This window comes from Ochotona curzoniae, unplaced genomic scaffold (assembly GCF_017591425.1).
Source record: "Ochotona curzoniae isolate NIBS_2020 unplaced genomic scaffold, NIBS_Ocur_1.0 contig_3819, whole genome shotgun sequence".
NCBI classification, from domain to species: domain Eukaryota; kingdom Metazoa; phylum Chordata; class Mammalia; order Lagomorpha; family Ochotonidae; genus Ochotona; species Ochotona curzoniae.
In genome coordinates, this window is record NW_024466004.1 from 59,365,675 (window position 1) to 59,386,232 (window position 20,558).

The following is a 20,558-nucleotide window of genomic DNA, read 5'->3' on the forward strand; positions in this document are numbered from 1 at the left end:
GTGATATAAAAATTTTTACTTCTTTTTGGGCCTTGTGAGTGCTGACATACAGTATTAATACACTGAGAAAGAAAATATTTGACTGTATTTGGAGCTGTTGATGACAATAGAAAGAAAATCTATTCAGAGTTGAATGTTTATACGAAGAACTTGTTCATACAAAGTGAGTCCTATTTGAAGCTTATTATCATGTATGGCTTTCATTTTACAAAGGAATTCAGAAGGAGATCCCTTTAAATACAGGCTTCCTGAATTTATTATAGGTTATTAATTATTTGGCGTAGGTAATTAAAGGAAGGAGTGCTGGGAAATAAAGATTACGGATCACTGAAAGTCTTCTGAGAATGACGGAATAATAATCTGAAATTACAATGTAACTCAGTTAATGATAATGGTTTGAGCCGAAAACCTGAATTCAAACCACAAAGCTGTATTATCAGCTGGAGGCAATCCTGTAAAATTCTGAGCCACACAGCTGTAACTCTCCATTTTCCTTTTTGTAAACAAATATAGGAAGGGCTCTAACAAAGAGGCTATGAAATAGGTGACCATGTCTGTAAAATTCTCAAAAAGGCTAATACAGAGAGATTTATGGGTCATAAAATATGGAACTTTGAAGAGATGTCATCCCCAGAATAGAAAAGTTGCTTTCATGAGGTTCCATGACTTAACAATGGCAGAACTGAGAAAATACATTATAAATCATCAAGGAGAATAAAATATTGAAATCACCGCGTTTCAAATACTCAAATATTTGGGTCTTCAACATAAGAAACAAAAGCAATTTGTGCATTTGGCATTATTTATTTAAACTTTATTGTTAATATTCTGACTCTTTACTGCTAATTATTTTCCAAAAAGTATTTCCAGGATTAGACTTACATAATAAATTGATTAGAATAGATAAACTAAGCATTTTTATTGCCTTTGTTCACCTGGAACACATAAAAATAACAGCAGCATTATGGTAATTAATATTTCATGTATGAACAAAGTACTTTCATCTTCTCCATAATAGTGGGTTTTTGCCAAAGGGAGGAAAAAGAAAAAAAGAGATGCATGGTTGCATTGAGATTAATGGCTTTGATAAAATTAAGAGAAATGTTCAGTTTCAAACTTGGCCTTTACTTCCAGGTGGTAGTTGGAAATTAGCCAGGTAATGAATTTCCAACCTCATTAGTCAATGCTCAGCTATCCTTAAAGAACGAGCTCACTATCTAGGAGATGAGTAGTGTGAATTGAAATTCTTAGTCCATTGATTCAAGAGTAATGTACAGTATTGAAAACTGACTAAAGTCCACCTTTAGTCTCCCTTCCTTTTCCTACTGTCAGGTGTGCCTGCCTTCGCAGAGGACAGCACTGGCCTTTGAAAGTGCTTCCTTCCTTATAATTGTGAGGTTTGTTCTAACTGCAGTCAGCTAGGGACCATGACAAAGTGCAAATAACAGCAGTGTGGTCCTCTGTTACCCTACGTGATGCACCCCGTGATGATTCCTCCCAAAGTGTAGGGAGGGCCTTCTTAATTGCTCAAGCAAAATTGAATTATGTGCCATAGTTTTAGTGTTCAGTGTTTATGGCATATGTCCTTGAAAATTTGTATTTATAGATGTTTCTACAAAAAAGCCTATTTCATGAACAAGCGTATCCACCATACGTTAGATATGTGTTTCCATATATTTGTATGACATGGAAAGTTAACTTTTCAATCACAATTTATCTTAAAAGGTTAAATCTTTGCTATTTTATAACTTGGCTCTGAGCAGGAAACACTGATTTGTTATTCAGTGGTAATATTACTTCTTATAATCCCAGATTTTGGAAATCTGTCTGTATATAAGAAAGCAGCTTTAAATCAAAAGGAAGATAGGAAAATAAAGATATTTACTTGAATCTGCTCTTGCTTGCAGTTCTCTGGCTTGACTGAGAAGGTTATCACTTTCATCTTTATGGTAAATTATTTGAGTATCAATGCCACTCACAGCCTGCAAAGGAATTAGATGAAAAGCATATCACTGACAGAAAAAAAATCAGTTATGTATGGCTTTGGGATTTAAATGACACAGTTTATCTGCAAACACCAACTAAAAGTGGAATGGGGCAGCATACAAGCATGAATGTACTTTAAAACAAGAAATACTCACATCATAAACTCGATCAGTGATGTTCAAAGCTAATTCTGCTGTTTCATTGGCTTCACTAATGTAATTGGCAATATTTTCATAGACATTTGATGCATCCAGTGCCTTCTGTACCAATCCATTCATATCAGAACTGTGTAAATTTCTGTTAATAAACAAACCTGCCATTATTTCTCCTTTTCACCTTCTTGGAAATGTGGCTATTTTTAGGAGTTTATTATTATTATTACTACTATTATTATTTTCAATTTGAAAGACAAGGAAGAGAGAGAGGGAGGAGGGAGAACATGTTCCCATCCATTTGTTTGCTCTCCAGTGCCTACGTTGGCTGGGGTTGGACTGAAGCTGGAGCTGGGAGCTGAGAATTTAATCCAGGTCTTCCACAGAGGTGGCAGGGCCTCAATGCTGCCTCCCAGGATACACATGACAAGGAGTACAGCTAGGGCTCGAGGCCCAGAGCTTGATTTGAGCACTTCCTGGATCATAGTCACATCTTTCTCATTGTTTAAATTACTTCATTAAGTCACCTCTGGAAGTTTCTCTGTGACCCAGTACACGGGGCTGGCTGCTTTCTTCAAAGTACTTAACCGGTTGAGTTTGATCACTAACTCTTAGCCTCCTCCTCGCAGTTCTACTCTTGTACACTCTCTTAGGCTCTGAACAACTTCCTTTGTATTTCCTTCTCTTTTGTTCAAGTCCATCATTCTTTTATTTCCTCTATACCAGGCTTGATGTACCCATTATATACAGCAGTGGGTCTTCAAAAATGTTACTATTTCCCCCTTTCTTAACCAGAAAAAAAAATGTGGATAATAATAATAATCAAGCCTGAGGAAGCTAGATGAGAACAATTTCCAAAAAATAGGAACAAGGAAACAAAATACTACAAACACTTTTTAATGTTTTCACACTTTTTTTTGGCTACATAGCTGAGATGCAGCAAATACCTTGAGAGAAAGCTTGTATTTGTTTTTGTTACTGGGCACCAAGCAGATATTACAACAAGATCGAAATAAAAATGTGCTTCTGAAATGTAAGCTTCTAGATCAATTATGCATATCTCTAAGCACAACATGCAAATAATTGTGTTCACTAAGGAGATGTGGCACAATATTTATACTTTGAAGGCCAATCTGGGGGCCTGATGCGGTAGCTCAGTTGGCTAGTCCTCCCCTATGAGTTCCGGGATCCCATATGGGTGCTGGTTGTGTACAGGCTCAGCTCTCTGTTTGTGACCTGGTGAAAGCAGCAGAAGATTGGTCAAATTCCTCAGGACACTGCACCCATGTGGGAGACCCAGAAGCAGCTCCTGACTTCTGGCTCCTGGTTTTAGATTCGTACAACTCCAGCCACTGTGGCCATTTCGGCAGTTAACCAGTAGTTAGAAGAGCTCTCTCTCTCTCTCCCTCTCTCTCTCATTCTCTCTGTAAATCTGACTTTCCAGTAAAAATGAACAAATATATTTTTAAAAAGAACAATTTGAATGTTTGCATGAATACATTCATTCAGAAATATTCAAACCACAGAAGAAATTTCAGAATGATAGATGTCTGGTCCTATATGTGTCCTATAACACATACAGGAACCTCTCTAAACCTTGCCAAAACTCAGTCTACTGCAGAGAAATACTTAGAGGCGTGTTTTGGAATTCCAATCAATGGGGTTTAATGATTCAAAATGGAGAAAAGAAGAATAAAGAGAGCCATAAGAGAGAATTCAAAAACAATATTCTACCAAAACAGTATTCTTTTCTAGAATCCATATATTGCCTTCAAAAGCACATTTCCTGGGCTATAACCCTGAGCTAGATATAATGCTACCTCATGCACCAAGATTTTATATCTCCCACTCTAACCCACCTTAGGAGGGATGGAAAGGAGTTTGAACATTTTAATAATCAGGAGTAAAAGCACAATTTTTATTCTGCACAGAGTTAATGTTTATTCTTAATTTATTCTTGATCTTTACTGATCTTTGTTTCTAACTGGCAGATCTGCAATCTTTCTCTACAATGATCTCATTATTTGCCTATTATTTCAGGGTCATGGATTCAATTCCAAACTTTTAGTACATTTCAATTAACATTAATTGAGTGACCAAGGGGTGCATGACTCCTCTAGATGTTGCAAGGAAAATTGTCAATTGATTTTCTCTTAACAAGTGTTGAAATCAAACAGTTCCTGCCGGGCACTGTGGCATGACTAGTGTATTTATCAGAAGTCAGTTGTACTGCTTCCAATCATTTAGCTTTCCTTAAAAAACTTGAGTATGAGGCCCGGCGCAGTGGCCCAGTGGCCCAGTGGCCCAGTGGCTAAAGTCCTTACCTTGAACACGCCAGGATCCCATATGGGCGCCGGTTCTAATCCCTGCAGCCCCACTTCCCATCCAGATCCCTGCTTGTGGCCTGGGAAAGCAGTCAAGGATGGCCCAAAGCCTTGGGATCCTGCACCCGCGTGGGAGACCCGGAAGAGCTCCTGGCTCCTGGCTTCGGATTGGTGCAGCACCGGCTGTTGCGGTCGATTGGGAAGTGAATCAATGGACGGAAGATATTTCTCTCTGTCTCTCCTCCTCTCTGTATATCTGACTTTGTAACAAAAATAAATAAAATCTTAAAAGAAAGAAACTCGAGTGCGGAAAGGTTATGGTATGTATGAAATAAGAAGGTGATGATAGAATTAACCCTTACAAAATGATCTGACTTATACAACATTTTATGTAGCAATTATACCCTGAACCAAAATGCTTAGGTTACCTTATTAATAATCACGAACTAGAATCTCCCTTTGGAGCTACAACACAGGCCTCTTTTTCTTACAGATTTTATTAAATTGAAAAAATTAGCCTCTGAAAACAATAGCAATAAATGATTGACTCTGAGTGGGACCAACCAACAACCAACTCAACAAATAAACAAATTCTAACCAACTTGCTAACCATTTAGTTCAGTAACTCCAGTTAGTGGAATTATATTAAAACGTCCTCGCCCATGAAGATATTTGCATTTCCAACATTAGTGTATTACCTGCTCAACTCATCAGCTTCTTGTTGTAGGTTACGTGCATGGTCAATAGCTTCTTGTACTAAGTCATAACTGAGGTTACTCAGGTTGGATAGTTTTCCTTGCAGTTCATTTCTGGCTCCATCTATTTCTGCATAAATCCCTGATGCATTCTAAGGAAAAATATTTAAAGAGTTAAAAAGGGGACTTTCAGTGTGGTGCAATGCGGAAAGCTGCTGTTTGCAATACTGGACATCCCATATGGGCACAATTTGTATCTGATGCCCCATTTCCAATCCAGCTCCCTGTTCATGGCCTGGGCCTAGCAGTGAAGTTTGGCCCAAATGTCTGGGGTCTTGCCACCCACATATGAGACTTGTTGGATAAAGCTCCTGGCTCTTTGGCTTCAGCCTGGCTCAGCCAAAGCAGCCATCTGAGGATTGAACCAGAGGATGAAGTATCTGTTTCTCCTTTTCTCTCCCTGTTACTCTGACATTCATAAATATGTAAGTAAATGCATCTAAAAAAAGGATGACATGAATTAAATTTAGAAGAACTTGAAATATTTTCCCTAGGGAACATCTAAAGATAATCTCTGTTCCTCAGTAAATTTTTGGCCAGATCCATACAGCTCTAAAATTCCATAAATAGATCTTTATCTCTATTTATTCCTCATCTTCGACTCCTTCTTCTACAAATTGCTTCCCTAATATTAAGATGGGCTCTGACATTTCTGATCTAAAAATAAAACAAACCTCTTCATGAACTTCAAATATCCCTGTCATTGTACTAGCTTTCTCTCCCTTTCATAGGAAAATCTCTTGGGGAAGAACATTGGGAGAAGTTCTCTTGTTTGTCTCTCATTTTCCAGAAAAAATGAAGCAAAGTCACCATCTAGAACTGATGGAAGGAGAAGTAGGCTTCCTAGGAGCCATGCTGGCGAAGCCATGCTCGAGGGCACTTGTGTTTACTGGCCATACAGGACATTTCTTGGGGAATGCTCTAAGGAATAGGAGGACATGGAAGTTTAAGGGGGTGTTTTCAAAGAATTCTTAAATCAAAAACTTCAATGGCTAGGGAAGGGAAACTGTGAGAGGGATAAAGGGAATGAGGTGGAGGAGGTCTGGATGCGGTTAGACTGTTGGCATGGGCATTCTAGAGTAAGTGACATAAAAGTTAGTACTTGGCTGTCATCAACTCTCATTGATGACAAGATCTGGGTGTGCCCAGAGGCGGGAGAGCAGAATGAAGGCTTGGGATTAAGATGTCAGTGGGCTCAGGAGTGGGGCTTTTGATGTTGGCAACGACAGTGATGCCCGTTCCTGTGGGGAGGCAGATGGCTTGGTGCTTAGAGGTGAAGAATGGAATGTTGTCCTTTCAATGGAAATTAATGAGCTAAGAGTAATTTCAAGAGGGGGTTGGTTCAGTGTGATTCACTTTAATAATGCTTCAACTTTAATAATGCAGCTTGTTTATTTTGCATTTTAGTTTTATTAATCACAAACATTATGTGTAAAGAATGAATAGGATTTATATGGATTCAGATTAGTACTTACAAGGGCACTTTCTGCAGTATGGCCTATGCTGGTGATTGCAGTAGCCCTTAGCCATGTGTGGTTGCTGAGGACTGTAATATGGCTAATATAACTAAAGAATTGTTAAAATGTTCATGTTCTTTAATTTGAGGCATTTAAAATTTTAGTTCAAACACCGTATATTGCTGTTAGCCATAATGTAGCACAAGAAATGGGAAAATTCAACTACTTTCTATTATATTTACCACAACTGTTAATTTTCTTTACTTTTGTGACGCTGAGCAGCTATTTAAACCTGCTGTAAATGCAAAACCAAGCAAGTCAAAGGTGTTCTACCTTAATTATGTCATCAAGTTCCAAAAGGCTCAGACGAGGTGTCTTCAGAGAGTCCACAGATGCATTCAGAGATGTGTTTACCACCTCCATTTGTTCCCTCACTTTCTCATGTTGTTTCTGCAGGAAAAAAAAAAAAAGAACCAGGGAGAGAGAGAGATGTAGTATCTTTAGAGAGAGCATCAGGGAGAATGGTACATGCCAACTTGTTGTCTTAGGGCTCCTATCCCAGTCCCGTCATTTAATTTCTGGGTGTCCTTGGAGAACACTACAATCCTGATGTTCGGTTTTCTCATTTATAATGTGGAGATTACAAAAGCAAGCACCGTGGGAGGTTTGAAGTACTTAGTTATGATTGCAATGCTCATATAAAATTCCATAAATCTACAGCTGGCTAATTTTTGACAATTTTGTAAGACTTGCAAATAGTATTATAAATGTTTAAATAGTCCTTGGTAGGAAAAAAGTTCTCTACCCCTGAAAAGGAAGGTATGAATTTGACATTTTTTGGAAGAATTTTAAGGTCCATGACATTAAAATATGCAAGGATATGCAAAAGAATACCAATCATTTCATAATTTAGAGATCCATGTAGATATAAAAATAATATAACCAAGAACAAACAGTATACACAAACCATTTCTGTGCAACTCAAGAGTGCTTATGCTTTTACTTATGCATCCGTTCATCATCAAATGTCACAAACACACGGCATTATGTCAGGTGCTAGGAAAGTATAGTGTGTGTAAGGCATAAGTGCTACTATTCCACTGCTTACAGTTGAGTGGGGATAGACTAAATGCAAACCACACACACACATAAACACACATAGGATGCCCAGTTTCTTATTCATCAGTTAACGATGCCTTCTAGATGGCAAGATAGAAGAATATACACTGAGGGTCAGCTTCATCAGTAGAGCAGGGAGAGATTTTCTGGCAGTCACAGCTCTGAAACTGGGGTTAAGATGGACTGGACTTTCTGACCTGGGCTGTCAACTTGATATATGTGAACAGGTGCATTTTTAGATTAATTTATTTTACTTGGAAGTCTGAATTATAGAGATAGTGAATGACAGAGGGAGAGAGAAATCGTCCATCTACTCTTTTACTCCCCAAATAGCCACAAAAGCCAGAGCTGTGCTGGTCCAAAGCTGGGAGCCAGGTATTTCTTCTGGGCTCCCATGTGGGTGCATAGGCCCAAGGCCTTAGGTCATCATCTGCTGTTTTCCCAGACGATTAGCAGAGAACTGGATTATAAGCAGAGCAGCTGGGACACTAGGTGGTATCCAAATGGGATACTGGCACCATTGGTGGAGGATTAACACGCTGTACCACTGTGCCGGCACTGCATTCCTTCTTCTCCTCCTGCTCTTCTCCTCCTGTCCTTCTCCTCCTTCTTCTTCCTCTTATTCTTTTCCTTCTCTTCATCTTTTTCCTCCTCCTCCTCCTTCTTCTTGTTCAAGAGGGAGATGTTATGTGTTTGATACATTAAACCGAAGTCTTAAATGGTACAATACTATAGCATTCTGAGAACCACTGGCCTTTAGTAGGCGAGAAATTCTGCAGAGGGAGACGATTTACTGACTAGACAGGATGAAACACAGATTACAGGGAAGAGCCAGGACAAACCAAGAGCAAAGGAAACATGTAGAAAATGTGTGGTCTGCTGTGGGTGGGAGGCAAGTTTTGTAGGGTGCAAAGACTACTGACATGCCAGGTGGACTCAGACTGTAGATGGCTGGGCAATTTACTTTTATTAAACAGAGAGCCAACGCAGGCTTTTGGGGAAGGTTTATCACAGTTTCTAAACATTTATAGAGAGACCCAGAGTTTGATCTAGCAGTAATCCCACAGGGAGATGAGCCAGGAGTTTACAAAGGAAGCAGCTGAAAATATCCAAATGCAGGCTACTAAGGACTAGAGCAATCTCTGCTCACAGAACCACAGGGGAATGAGGGCAAATCCAGGGAACCGGGGTAGGAACAATCCCTGCTTGTGGACCCATGGATGAGCCTGAGCAGTCCTAGAGTTTGGGGATTTGGAAGGGAAGAAAGAAGCCTAGATAAGAATGGAAAGGTTTAGAAAGGAGAATTGGAGCAAAGTGAGCTGTTATTTAGCAGGTAGTAGCAATCCACAATTACCTGTCTATTCCAGCACATAGACACTGGAATGAAAGTTGCACTAAGGACGGGCTCAATTGTGCAACAAGATCAAGGCCCATAAATCCCTTTGAAGGATTGATGTGGTAGGTCAAGTAAAGTCCCTGAGTGAGGGGAGGGGTGGGAAAGAGGGCAAGAGGGGTCAACCTTTGGCTGATGTCAATTGCAAAGTTAAGAGAGGGAGAATGCAGACCCAGAGAGACTTTAAAACCCTTCAACTCTGCACTGCTCTTTTCTGAGGATTTTATTTTCATTGTCCTGCTGGCAATGAGTGGAAGAGTCTGTTAAGCTAAAATGAGGCCCACCATCTGTTGGAATCACTAAGATGCCAAATTTCTGGAATGCGCATGTGTAAAGTTTTAAAACCACGTGTATGAAAACTTTAGTTACTAGACCAGCATTGTGGTACAGTGGGTTCAATTGCCACCTGTAATGCTGGCATCCCATATCCAAATGATGGTTCTATAGTGCTGGTTGCTCCAGCTGATCCAGCTCCTTGTCAATGGGCCTAGGAAAGCAGTGCAGACAGGCCCAATTACTTTGGTCCCTGCTACCCATATGGGAGGCTAGGTGGAGTTCCTGGCTCCTGCCTGGTCCAGCCCAGGCTGTTGTGGCTATTTGAGGAGTGAACCAGCAAATGGCAGATGTCGCTGTCTGTCTCTCCCCTCACTCTATCTGTCATTCTGCTTTTTCAAATAAATAAACAATCCTTAAAAGTGATGAAAACTTAATTACAAATCATTTTGGCATTTACTCGGTTTTGGAAGTTATCTCTACATGTCGCTGACACTGCCCAGTCACTCTGCTTTTTGCATTTGCCAAGTTCACTGTGCTCTGACTCACACACTAATATTTACCAATCACTAGCAAAACTGTTGGTTTCAGTCTATGTAGATTGCTTGGTCCTCAATGTATTGATTGTACATTGTTCTTCCTTATTTCATACTTGACAAAGCACTGCTAACTAAAGATCCATTTCTACAAATCCATAATTAAAGAGGCCAACATGTTAACATACTACAGATGCTCACAGCACAGGTCTAAGTAGAAGACAAACAGTTCGTTAATTAACAAGGTCAAAGAAGAACAGTAGAGTTAGTTACAGGTTGCACCTAGATTTCTCTGCAGTGAAATCTTAGTTCCTGTGGCTGGTGGGGACAATTCTGGTTGGCTGGGGGCTCCTGAGTGCCATTGTTCACCCTGGTACCATTGGAAGTGCTCTAGGTTGACATGTCTGCCTCTCCATTCAGTGTCTTCAATACTGAACATGATCCTGAGTCTTCATTGTGAACCCTGAGAATTGTTGTATGAGGTTGCAGTGTGATTTTTCTCTTGCTTAAACAGTTTGTACCCTCTCTTGGTAACAGAGTAGTGTTCCATACCAATTAGCAGCATGATTTTAATTATCAGGATGGGAAGAATCACTTCCTGCTTATAGCCAAAAATAGATCATCAATACGTTTGAATCTAAGCTGACATGACTACAGCATCTCATACTAGCAAGATCTTTAAAGATTTTCATTAAATCAACAAATGCTTATTGAGCTGATACTTCTTGCCAGTCATCCAACTAAATACAGAGGGACTTGATGAACACATGACCCCCTGACAACTTGGAGCCCTTTCTTCACTGGGGAGGACATGTCTAATAGCAGATGATTATGATGTAGAAAGAGCTATGCACAAGGCATTGTAGGTTAGAAGGTTACTGATAGTGCTATCTTCCCTGAACTGAATGAGGGGCTCAGGGAAAGGCACAAAGTGAGGCTGAGGATCATGGGTAGCAGCAGATCAATAGGGTTCCACATGAAGGAATATGGAGTGTCTTGCATGACAATATTTCTGAAGTAACCATGACTCACAAACTTGTATAATTATGTTGCAACCTAGGACATGCATGTGAAAAAAGCTGATGAAATCACATTGCCACTTGCGTTGCATTTTGACATTTCTATTCACTTTCACATTATTTTTAGGAAATGCTAGCAAGAATCAAACTTATTTTTGAATCTACTGAATGGTTTACAGGCCAAAGGGTTACAACCACTGCTTTAGGTGGGGAAGAGGACATAGGAGTTTCAGTTGTCACTGTTGTCAGAACTGTGATGTAGATGAGGTAGTCTTCAGGGCTGCAGGAAAGACTAGAAGAGAGCAGGAGGGAGGAGAGAAAGGGAAAAGGCTGCTTTGGTTGACAAAAGATGAGGGTCAGAGCTGGAGAATTTGAGGAACGCAAGAGAGGAGAGAGCCAAAGAAAACCAAGTGAGATGATAAAACTGGGAGGATCCTGTGGTTTGCTGGTTGTGTAGGAAAGGAAAGAAGGTACTTTCAAGGCAAGATGAATCCCAGTGACTATTCTTGTAACAGTATCTTGGGTTTTATTTCTATTGTGTAAGATAATCAAACATTGTTTCAAGAAAGAGTGCTGTCTTGACCAAGGTAATTCTAAAACAAAAACAAAACCCAGCAAGACAGCTAAGGGTTTGCACCTATTAGAAATGAATGATGGTAAGAATAACTCTTTTTTTTTTTATTTAGGAGATTTCTAAACTCTCAGTGAGAGGCAGTGATGGCTGAAGATCAGGAATTTTTTCCAATAAAAACACATAGCTGATTTAGTGAATCTTCTTGCTATAAATCGGCATGTTTCGTTCACTCTTATCTTTGCAAGCATGTCCAACCATGCGTATGCCATCTCATCAGAAGACAACCCCTCCCTTGTGTATAGGTTCCTTGGTGTGGACAGGTAGCCACCACAGTTGTCAAGTTTCTGTTTGAGGGTGCTCCATGGATGCCAGGTCTTGGAATTTTCCTCACTTCTTGGTATTTGCATGATCTCAACTTCAATCAGTTTCCCTAAGCAGCTGGGAAGTGAGATCTGCTTCTCATACGTTTCCAAAAATTACACTTGTCATGTGTCATCTTGTGCCTTTCTAAAAGTCACACATACCCAGCATACATGATGCTGATCTGCTTTGCTGGTTTAGTGCTTTCAGCATAAAACAAAGATAGGCATGAGAATAGCACACTGCCCACCCACGCAGACACATAGACACAAGCACTCTAATGATTGTACCAACTGTATTCTTATCAAAGCAGGAAACAATGATCATCATTTCAGCCCACTTGTACACATACACACTCAAATTAATAATTTGCTGTAGCCAAAAAAAAAAAAAAAAAACCCACCACACACCAGTTTTTTGAATACATGAATACTGAAATCTATTTTTTTAAAAAAGTTAAAGCTGACTGTCCCTTTTTGGTGTAGCATTCAGTTGTCCACATCTAAAATGCATTGAGTTAGAGTTATTCTACCTGGTGGTCCCTCTGCCTGGCTGCTGTGGCCCTGTTCATGTCTTCAGCATCCCTGATGTTGTTCAGGGCCTGGTCTAGTGATTCCTGGAGGTCTGACAGCTTTGCATTGTAGTCATCCAGCTGCTCCAAGACGACAGGAAACAGCGAGCGAGTGTCATTGTACAGCCGCTGCCAGTTCTCAGCCTGGCTCAACACTAAAGAGAAGAGCAAACAGAGATTTAATCTGGGCTTCTGTCTTCCCCCCCTCCCGCCCCCCCTTCCACCAGTCAGAAAAAGTTACAACACTATTAGCCCAAGTCTTCTGTAAGAATTGATATGGAAGCTTTTTTTTTTTTTTTGCTATTTTCTCTCTCCCTCTCTCCCTCTCCTTCTCTCTCTCTCTTTCTTGGATTTTTGTCCCAGAGAGCCAGAGGCAGTGTGCATTCACAGGTCTTCTCCCCAAATGACTGCAATGATAATAGCAGGGCTGGGGCTGGAGCTGGAACCAGCGGTCAGTAACAGGACACTGAATCCTGGTTTCCCACATGGGTGGCAGGAACTCAAGTACATGAATCATCACTACTGCCTCCCCAGATTTGCATTAGCAGGAGGCTGGAGTCAGGAGTTGGAACCAGATGCTGAATCCAGCTACTCTAATGTGGGCTGTAGGTGCCTTATCTGGCATCTCAACTACCACTATACTTGAAGAAAAAAATGTTGTTTTGTAGGGCTTGGGGCAACAGTCAGAGTTTGATTAGTTTTACCTTACAGATTATGTTTTGTATAAAAACTATATCATTATACTATGCTTGCTATTACTCAGACTATTAATAATTTTGTCCTGTGAAATGGACTTAGATATAATGTATAGTCTTTAATCACCAAAAATTCCTGAATTTCTTTTGTTAGTGTTAATGCAAAATAATATTGCTGCACTTACTGTATTCTTTTCATATAACTGTTTCTAAACATAATTTCGGATGAAATAAATGGGAAACACAATGGATATGGTATTCTTAAATTTTGTGTATGTCTTGTATTCTCTGCTCAAAGGTACATGTGTTGCCTCTATGTCTTAATTCCGTTTTTCTCTGGGGAATATCAGTCTGTCTTGTTGAGACTTTGTGTTTTCTTCCACTGCAGTGAGCAGAAGAGACAAGTTCATAGTTGCATAAAGAAAATGGTTGAAAATGCGTTTCAGTTGCTCAGTGGGAGATGTGAGTGGTCCCATTCTCCCAGGGCAATCTTACTAAACCTCAATGTAGGCAAGCAGCCTGGATGCATCTAGCTATGATGATGGAGCTCTACCTTTCTTGACTAAGGACCTATTCTTAACTCAGAACTGAGGTCTGAGCCTTTCGGTTCTTACTAGTCTTAAGACATTACATGTTTGCTACCACAATAGTCCTTATGTCAACAATGTTCCTCCTCCAGGGTATGACAATTAATCATCAGTAGAAGCTGATAATAAAAATTATAGAAAAACAACGTAGTGCCTTGCAGCTCTCTTTGTTCTATTGATCCTTTTGCAATTTACAGAAGACTTGAAGACTTTAGACTCCGGGTAAATTGAAAAATGTAGAAATACAAAAATTGTATATATCATTTTAGAAACATGCCAATAGTTTTAAAAATTGGTAGTATCATAATACATATTCTTTGTTAATGCATTCAATGGTAAAATTCAGAGGATCTAATATCCATCGTCATTTTGAGTTGCTAATGCATTTAAGCAGTGTTGTGAGATGTCAGCAATGGTTACATTATCATATACAAATCTGTAATTTCATGCCTATTGTTCATGCTACAGTGAACACAATTCTTCCCGTTAAAAACAGAGCTAGTTGTCTGTCCTCTTACTTCTTGAGTCTAGGTTGGTGTTGACTAGTAAAATGCATGTGAAGCTGTTAAGTTCCAAGCCTAAGCCTCCAGAAACCTTGCATACTCCATTCTTGCCCTCTTGGAAGGCTGCCACTATGTGAACAAGCCTGTGGCTAGCCGCCTTGAAGGTGACACCCTGAATGGAGAGAGAGAGACCTAGTCCTCCCAGTTAGCCTCAGACGTGTGTGTACGCTTGACTCATATACATGAAGCAGAGGTACTTTGTCTAGACTGGGCTCAGTCTGAATTGCCAATTCATGAAACCATGAGCAAATAAGTGGCTACTGTTTTTAAAAAAAGAAGTATGTCTAGAGTAGATTGTTAAGCAGTAACTGATGGGTGACGCAGGTCATACATCCAAACACCTCCCTATGGTTTGGTGTTTATGCTCCTCATTAGAGGAAATGTGTATGTCTTTCGGAGGTTAAAAGTAACTACGTTTCAAGAATGACCCTCAGAACATCTCTGTGTTCTCAATGCAGATTCTCCTTCCTCTTTCCCTGTTTCATACATTCTCATTCATTGCTAAGACCCTGCCTCCTCCAAGGTGCAGATTCCTTCTGGAAAATCAGCTGTTTCTCCAGAGTTCAAGCTGGGCATGGACCTAACAGGTTTGGCTACAGGCTCAAGTTGTCCTGAATGATTTCAAATAGCCATGAATGAGAATGAATGGCTTTGCTCTGCAGTGTGGTGTCCTCCCTTGGCCCCACAAAGAAAGCAGATGGAAGTGAGCTAAGAAACTTACGTTCGTGGGCTTCGTCTGCTTCCTCATCCACAAGCTCCCGTTGGGTGAAGAATGGCTGCCGGCGTCTGATCTCCTCGAGCATATTCTGGGCCAACACCAGCTTCTCAGAGATCTCCTCAGGGCCAAGCTCCTGCTCCTCTCCATAATAAAGCATCTTGTTGTTGATTTCTGGAAGGGAGAAGACAGTGAAGGAAGACAGAAGTGGAGATGATGTCACCAAACACGAGAGTGAGTGAGTGCTGGAGAGCAAAGATCAGGGCTGGCTCAGACATGGAGAGGCCCGTTCAAAGGCATCCTGCTGGTGGTGACACAGGTCCAAGCATCAGGGTCATCACACTGGGGAGAAAAACCCAAGGAAGCTCACTTCAAAGAGAGTATATTGGTAATTGTCTAAAGGAGACTCCATCTGCAAGAGGGGTTTGTTGTGCTAAGAGGTGAGTTGTTACTCATTTGCCATTTGCCTTCTACAGAATGCTAGCTAAAGTGGGCCACTTGACTCTGAGTCTTTGTACCTTACTTCCACAAGCAGGGGTGAGAATTTTAGATCTGAAGGGACAGCTAAGGCTCACAGAAATGAGATAGCTTGTCTACACACTAACAGAGCTGGGGTAGTTCTGACTCACCCGTTCCTTCTCCATATGCTCTGCAGAACGACCTGTAATTGCTACCTTGTCCTACAGTGGCTTCAGGAGGAGGTATTTTATCTTCCTGGCATAAATGAAATTGTATGTCTGTGGTTTACTATGATCTATGTGGTTGGCCAGATAAGATGGGTAAACAACACTAATGTCACATAAATCACACCAGGATAAAGGGTTGTATTTTATATGGATAATAGCCTGAAGGTCACCAACAGCTATTTTAGAGGTGATTGGGAATGAAGAATGACTTGCCATTGGTGTTGTTCGACACGCGTGAATTCTAAGGAAGAAAGAAAAATAAGCTGAGAAGTCTTTGACTCCATAATATTACTGGGAGAGTTTTAGGGAAATCATGACTGCCTTTAAAAACTATAAAGGGATAAACATTTTTTCTTCAAATCAAGTCTAAAATATTAACTGTTGCTATTAAATGTGACATTTCCTCCTCAGCTCTAGCACTTCACACTGCCGAATTATTTAGGATTTAGGGATAAGTGCTGTATTTGCATTTTTTACTTCTCTTATTTTTAGCTATGTTTGGAATAGATTAGAAAAAAGAAATATTTCATACTGATAACCAGTTAAAAACTGATGAGTGCTATTGTTCCGTATTTACACTTTTTTATTATTTAAAATTTTTATCCTTTCTTATGCTTAAAGGGTCAAATAAGAAGGTTCAGATTCTTCCCAAACAAAATACCTTAGAATCAATATTTGGGTCATCACAACGAAAGTGAATGCTTTCACTAAATGACTGCTGCGGTCCTGGCTTTGGTGACTAGGGAGGCATTTATTTCTTGATTGGCTGAGATCCTCTAGACATGTAAGTTCATTCTTTTTGAACACATCAATAATAATAATTGTAAAATGTTGTAGGAAAAGAATACTTCATAAGTGAATGTGAAAGTACGAGATAGAATAAGAGTAAGGAATGTTTGAAAAAGTTGTCCTTTTTAAAAATTGTGTTTGCTAGGCAACACAGGAAATGTAGTAAATGACTAATTTTGGTTCTTTGGATTTCTTTTCCTGGAAAACATCCAATTCTTCAGTATAAATACACTACAAATCTTAGCACAAGTCCCTCTAACTGTCCTTGTACCCTGAGATGAACTTGGTGTTGTCATCCAACTTTAACATATAGTATAATAAGAACTTTGGAGACATACATATTGGATCCTGGCACACTCTGATTCAAGAAAATTTTCTTAATCCTACAGCAAATGAAGTATCCTGTTTTCTGTTGTTAAATTGAAGGCTGACTATTGCACTCTTAAGATAGTGTTCAACTTGCAGAATGCAAGTCAGAAGTCAAGCACAAATGAGCACTTTCTTCTTTAGAAGAAAGCCAAGATCTTTCACCACATTTTAGGGCAAAGAATCTTGTCCAAGATTTTCCTCCCTTTTCTTCTATATGAACACCTGAGCAAGCTGTCAGTCCATTTCTTTGGAAATATAACTAAGAAGGAGTTTAGGAAGCATTTGAACCACTAGCTGTCATTCTAAAGGCAATAGTTGCCCTTGTAAGTAGCCTAGAAAAAATGTGACTTCTCTTCAGTTTTTGTATTGTAGGGACACTCTAGCATCAATTTTTTTTCTCTTGATAGATGTTTTGGCATTATATCTCCATGAAATGCCTGAAACAAATTTGAGAATTTATTCTTTTCTTCCAAATGGATTTTGAAAAGAATGTTGCCTTGTTTATTTAAAAGATGGATAGATACATGGATAGATAGAGTGAGTGAGTGAGCGAGCTGTGAATTGCTGGACGCTACAAATGCCTGCAATAGTTGAGCTGGGGCTAGACCAAAGGCAGAAGCATGGAAGTCAAACTGGATTTTGCATGTGTGTGACAGAGACCCAAGTCCTTGAGCCATCACCTGCTGGCTCCCATGGCGCACACTAGCAGGAAGTTGGATCAGAAACAGAGCGGGGACTCAAACCCTGGCACCTTGACAATGGGACGTAAGCATCGCAAGCTGCCTGTCCATGGCCGCACACAATGCTGCCCCTTTACATTTGTTCTGTAACATCCACAGTTAGTGAGGAGGAATGAGAGCTCAGAAATCTCTGATCAACTAGGATGAAGACCTTCATAAGGTTAAACCTCTAATACTCCAGCAGATTCCTGGCACATGATAAGCACTAACAGTAGCCACTGTTTTTAATCGTTGCTAGGAACTTGCACGTTTCCCTGACATCAAGCTGAAGTAGAATAGGATGTGTGTGTTTACCTTGGATTTTGTCTCTCATGTTACGGGCTTGCTCTACAAGCTGAGTTGCATGGTTGATTGTATCCGTGCTCTCCTTCTGAACCAGTTGCCCCTTCTGTGAGGCTCGACTTTCCTGCAAATAATCCAAATGAAGGCCAGATTAAATTTGTGAGAAAGGCATGCTGATACATACCTGTGGAGGTGGGTAGACATAAGGTATTCCATAAATGTAAATTTCCCTGACACATGGAAGATCTATGACATATCACATTATTGCAGCTACCATGCATGCAGACTGATGGTATGACCAGGTGAAGAATCTCAGAATGCTACACAATCAGAATGTTAGCCAATCAGATGCTTTCCTGTGTCATTGATCACAGTTCAATACATAGTAACCAGCTTTCATATGTAATTTATCCTTTGACTTTTTACTCTACCTCAAGATGCCAGATTACAGAATTATCCACATCTGAAGATTAATTTGATCTCGCACCGACTAAAGAGTTTAAAGCTGCTAAGAGAAGACAGTTAAGAAAGTAGGTAAATCTTGATCTATGCAGTCAGTGGCTAAAACTGAATGGTCGCAGAAATGTTAAAGCATTATGGTCCGTGGGCCTAGTGCTGTTGTCAGGGCTTCATTCCACATGCCCGACAACACTAACGACACTTGTGTACCAAGAATTTCTCAAGCAGATTGGGCACACACAGGTGGAGCTCTTAGGAGCTGATTCTAGTCTCTCCACTTGACAGCTTCCCATTCAGAGTTCTCCTGTAGTGTATGAAACATGAAATTTGATGAGGCTCTGCAGAAAGGGTGTGTGTGTGTGCGTGTGTGTGTGTTTGAGAGAGAGAGAGAGAGAGAGAGAGAGAGAGAGAGAGAGAGAGATCAAGGACAGAGGATGCTCTGAGAGCACAAAAGTATTCAAGGCCAGGACACTGACCTGTATCTTTAGCATGACAAATTTATATATATTTTTGGCATTTAGGAAGCCTGTCTCATGGTTGTATTTAAGAAGAGGAGGAGGGTTTCTGGCAGTTAGCAAATGCCCAGTCGCCTGTCTGGTGTTGTTTCGGCTTATCGCTTTAGCAAAGTACAGCATCACCTCCATAAACTGTAGGATAACTTGCCACATGGTGTTGGCAGACCCACAGTAGAGTGTGCATAGGATAGGCAAGAGACCATTGCAAATTTCTGTCTGCCTCCATCGAGGGTTCTGCACAGAGGATTATGCTATGATTTTATCTGGGACATGTTCACGCTTCTCAGCTGTAACCTAAACACTTGGTGCTGTAAGACTGGGATGGAGAACACAGAGATGACAACACAGTAAGCACCGCTGGAACTTCTTGCCAGGAAAGCCAACAATCCTTCTACATGAAGCTGAGCTGGTAGCCCAGGGAGGTCCTGGCAGAGCACAATGTAGCGACCACCCTGCGTCCTGAGTCACTGCACACTGTCTTCGTCTTGCAGGGTCTAATGCTTTCCCTAAAAGCAAAATTTATGGTCATACAGAAGTTAAATGGCACATAAAAAAAAGGTATCTTTTTCTTGATGCCATCCCTCATTGTTTAAAAAAAAAAAGTGGGCACAAGCATAAAACACTTGAAAATTCTAACACGTTGATTTTTGATACAGTGTAAATGAAGTTATTATGGCAAAACATAAGGATCAGCTTTTGCTATGGCTTCATCCTTTGAGGGAAAAGCTTATTGCTATTTCTGTAGAAATCCTACCTGCAAGAATTCTTACCTATATATTGTACCTTCCTTATGACAAACACCAGGGGGCACCATAACATATAGGCATATCTATGCACACACACACACACACACACACACACACACACACACACACACACACACATATATAAAATTTTAAAAACCTGAAGTAATGGTAAAAAAGGAAATTTTATTAAATATATATATTATATATATTGCAACATTACTGAATATACTACAAATTACAATGAGATCTTATTTGAACATTTTATTTTCTAATTTTTTTATGAAAGCAAAGTAGTGACATGAACATGTGGAAGAATACATATTCTTTGCTTTAAGAAGAGCTGAGATAAAAAAAAACTCACCTCATAACTATAAACTGGTTGATGGTTTATACTGAACATGGGTTAACCATTTACTAACTATTCACTTGTATCTAATTAATTTTCAAAGTGACAAATGCTTTTGGTCACACAATGCATACAGCGTAGTTTGGATGAGCAATTAGAAGGAGATAAATTAAATTTAGTGAGGGTGGTAACTATTACCTACAATGTTGACGCTGAAACACTTTGTGAGTAGAAAGGGAGAGATTGCAGATTACTCTGGACACTGCAATAGCAAGAACACCAATACGACGCTTCAGAATCTGTACAGTGCTAGCTGCTGCTATCACTTACCTAGCTGCTACATATTAATGACTTCCAAATACCTTTCTATCTCAGAGCTGCAGACTCAGATCTCTCGTTGCCCTCTGGGTATCCCCAGATAGCTCCCTGCTAAAATATTCCAATGTCAACCATCAATCCTAGTCATCCATTTCCCAAAGACAATGCTTTGTTCCTTGCTATTCTTCCAACTGGTCATCAATAATTTTTTTAAAAGATTTATTTTCCT

General features: G+C 40.0%; 1 protein-coding gene across 2 annotated transcripts in view; it reads right to left on the reverse strand.

Annotated features, from left to right (window-relative positions):
- The window catches only part of LAMA4 (laminin subunit alpha 4), a 140,611-nt gene that overhangs the window by 47,548 nt on the left and 72,505 nt on the right, over positions 1 to 20,558 (reverse strand). For both annotated transcript variants that reach the window (XM_040983146.1, XM_040983145.1), the window contains exons 9-15: positions 17,958 to 18,069; positions 15,086 to 15,253; positions 12,481 to 12,674; positions 7,008 to 7,124; positions 5,161 to 5,309; positions 2,142 to 2,283; positions 1,886 to 1,982 (exon numbers count right to left, since the gene is read on the reverse strand). In XM_040983146.1, the coding sequence (XP_040839080.1) occupies positions 1,886 to 1,982; positions 2,142 to 2,283; positions 5,161 to 5,309; positions 7,008 to 7,124; positions 12,481 to 12,674; positions 15,086 to 15,253; positions 17,958 to 18,069 (979 nt within the window). The remainder of the gene's footprint in view (positions 1 to 1,885; positions 1,983 to 2,141; positions 2,284 to 5,160; positions 5,310 to 7,007; positions 7,125 to 12,480; positions 12,675 to 15,085; positions 15,254 to 17,957; positions 18,070 to 20,558) is intronic.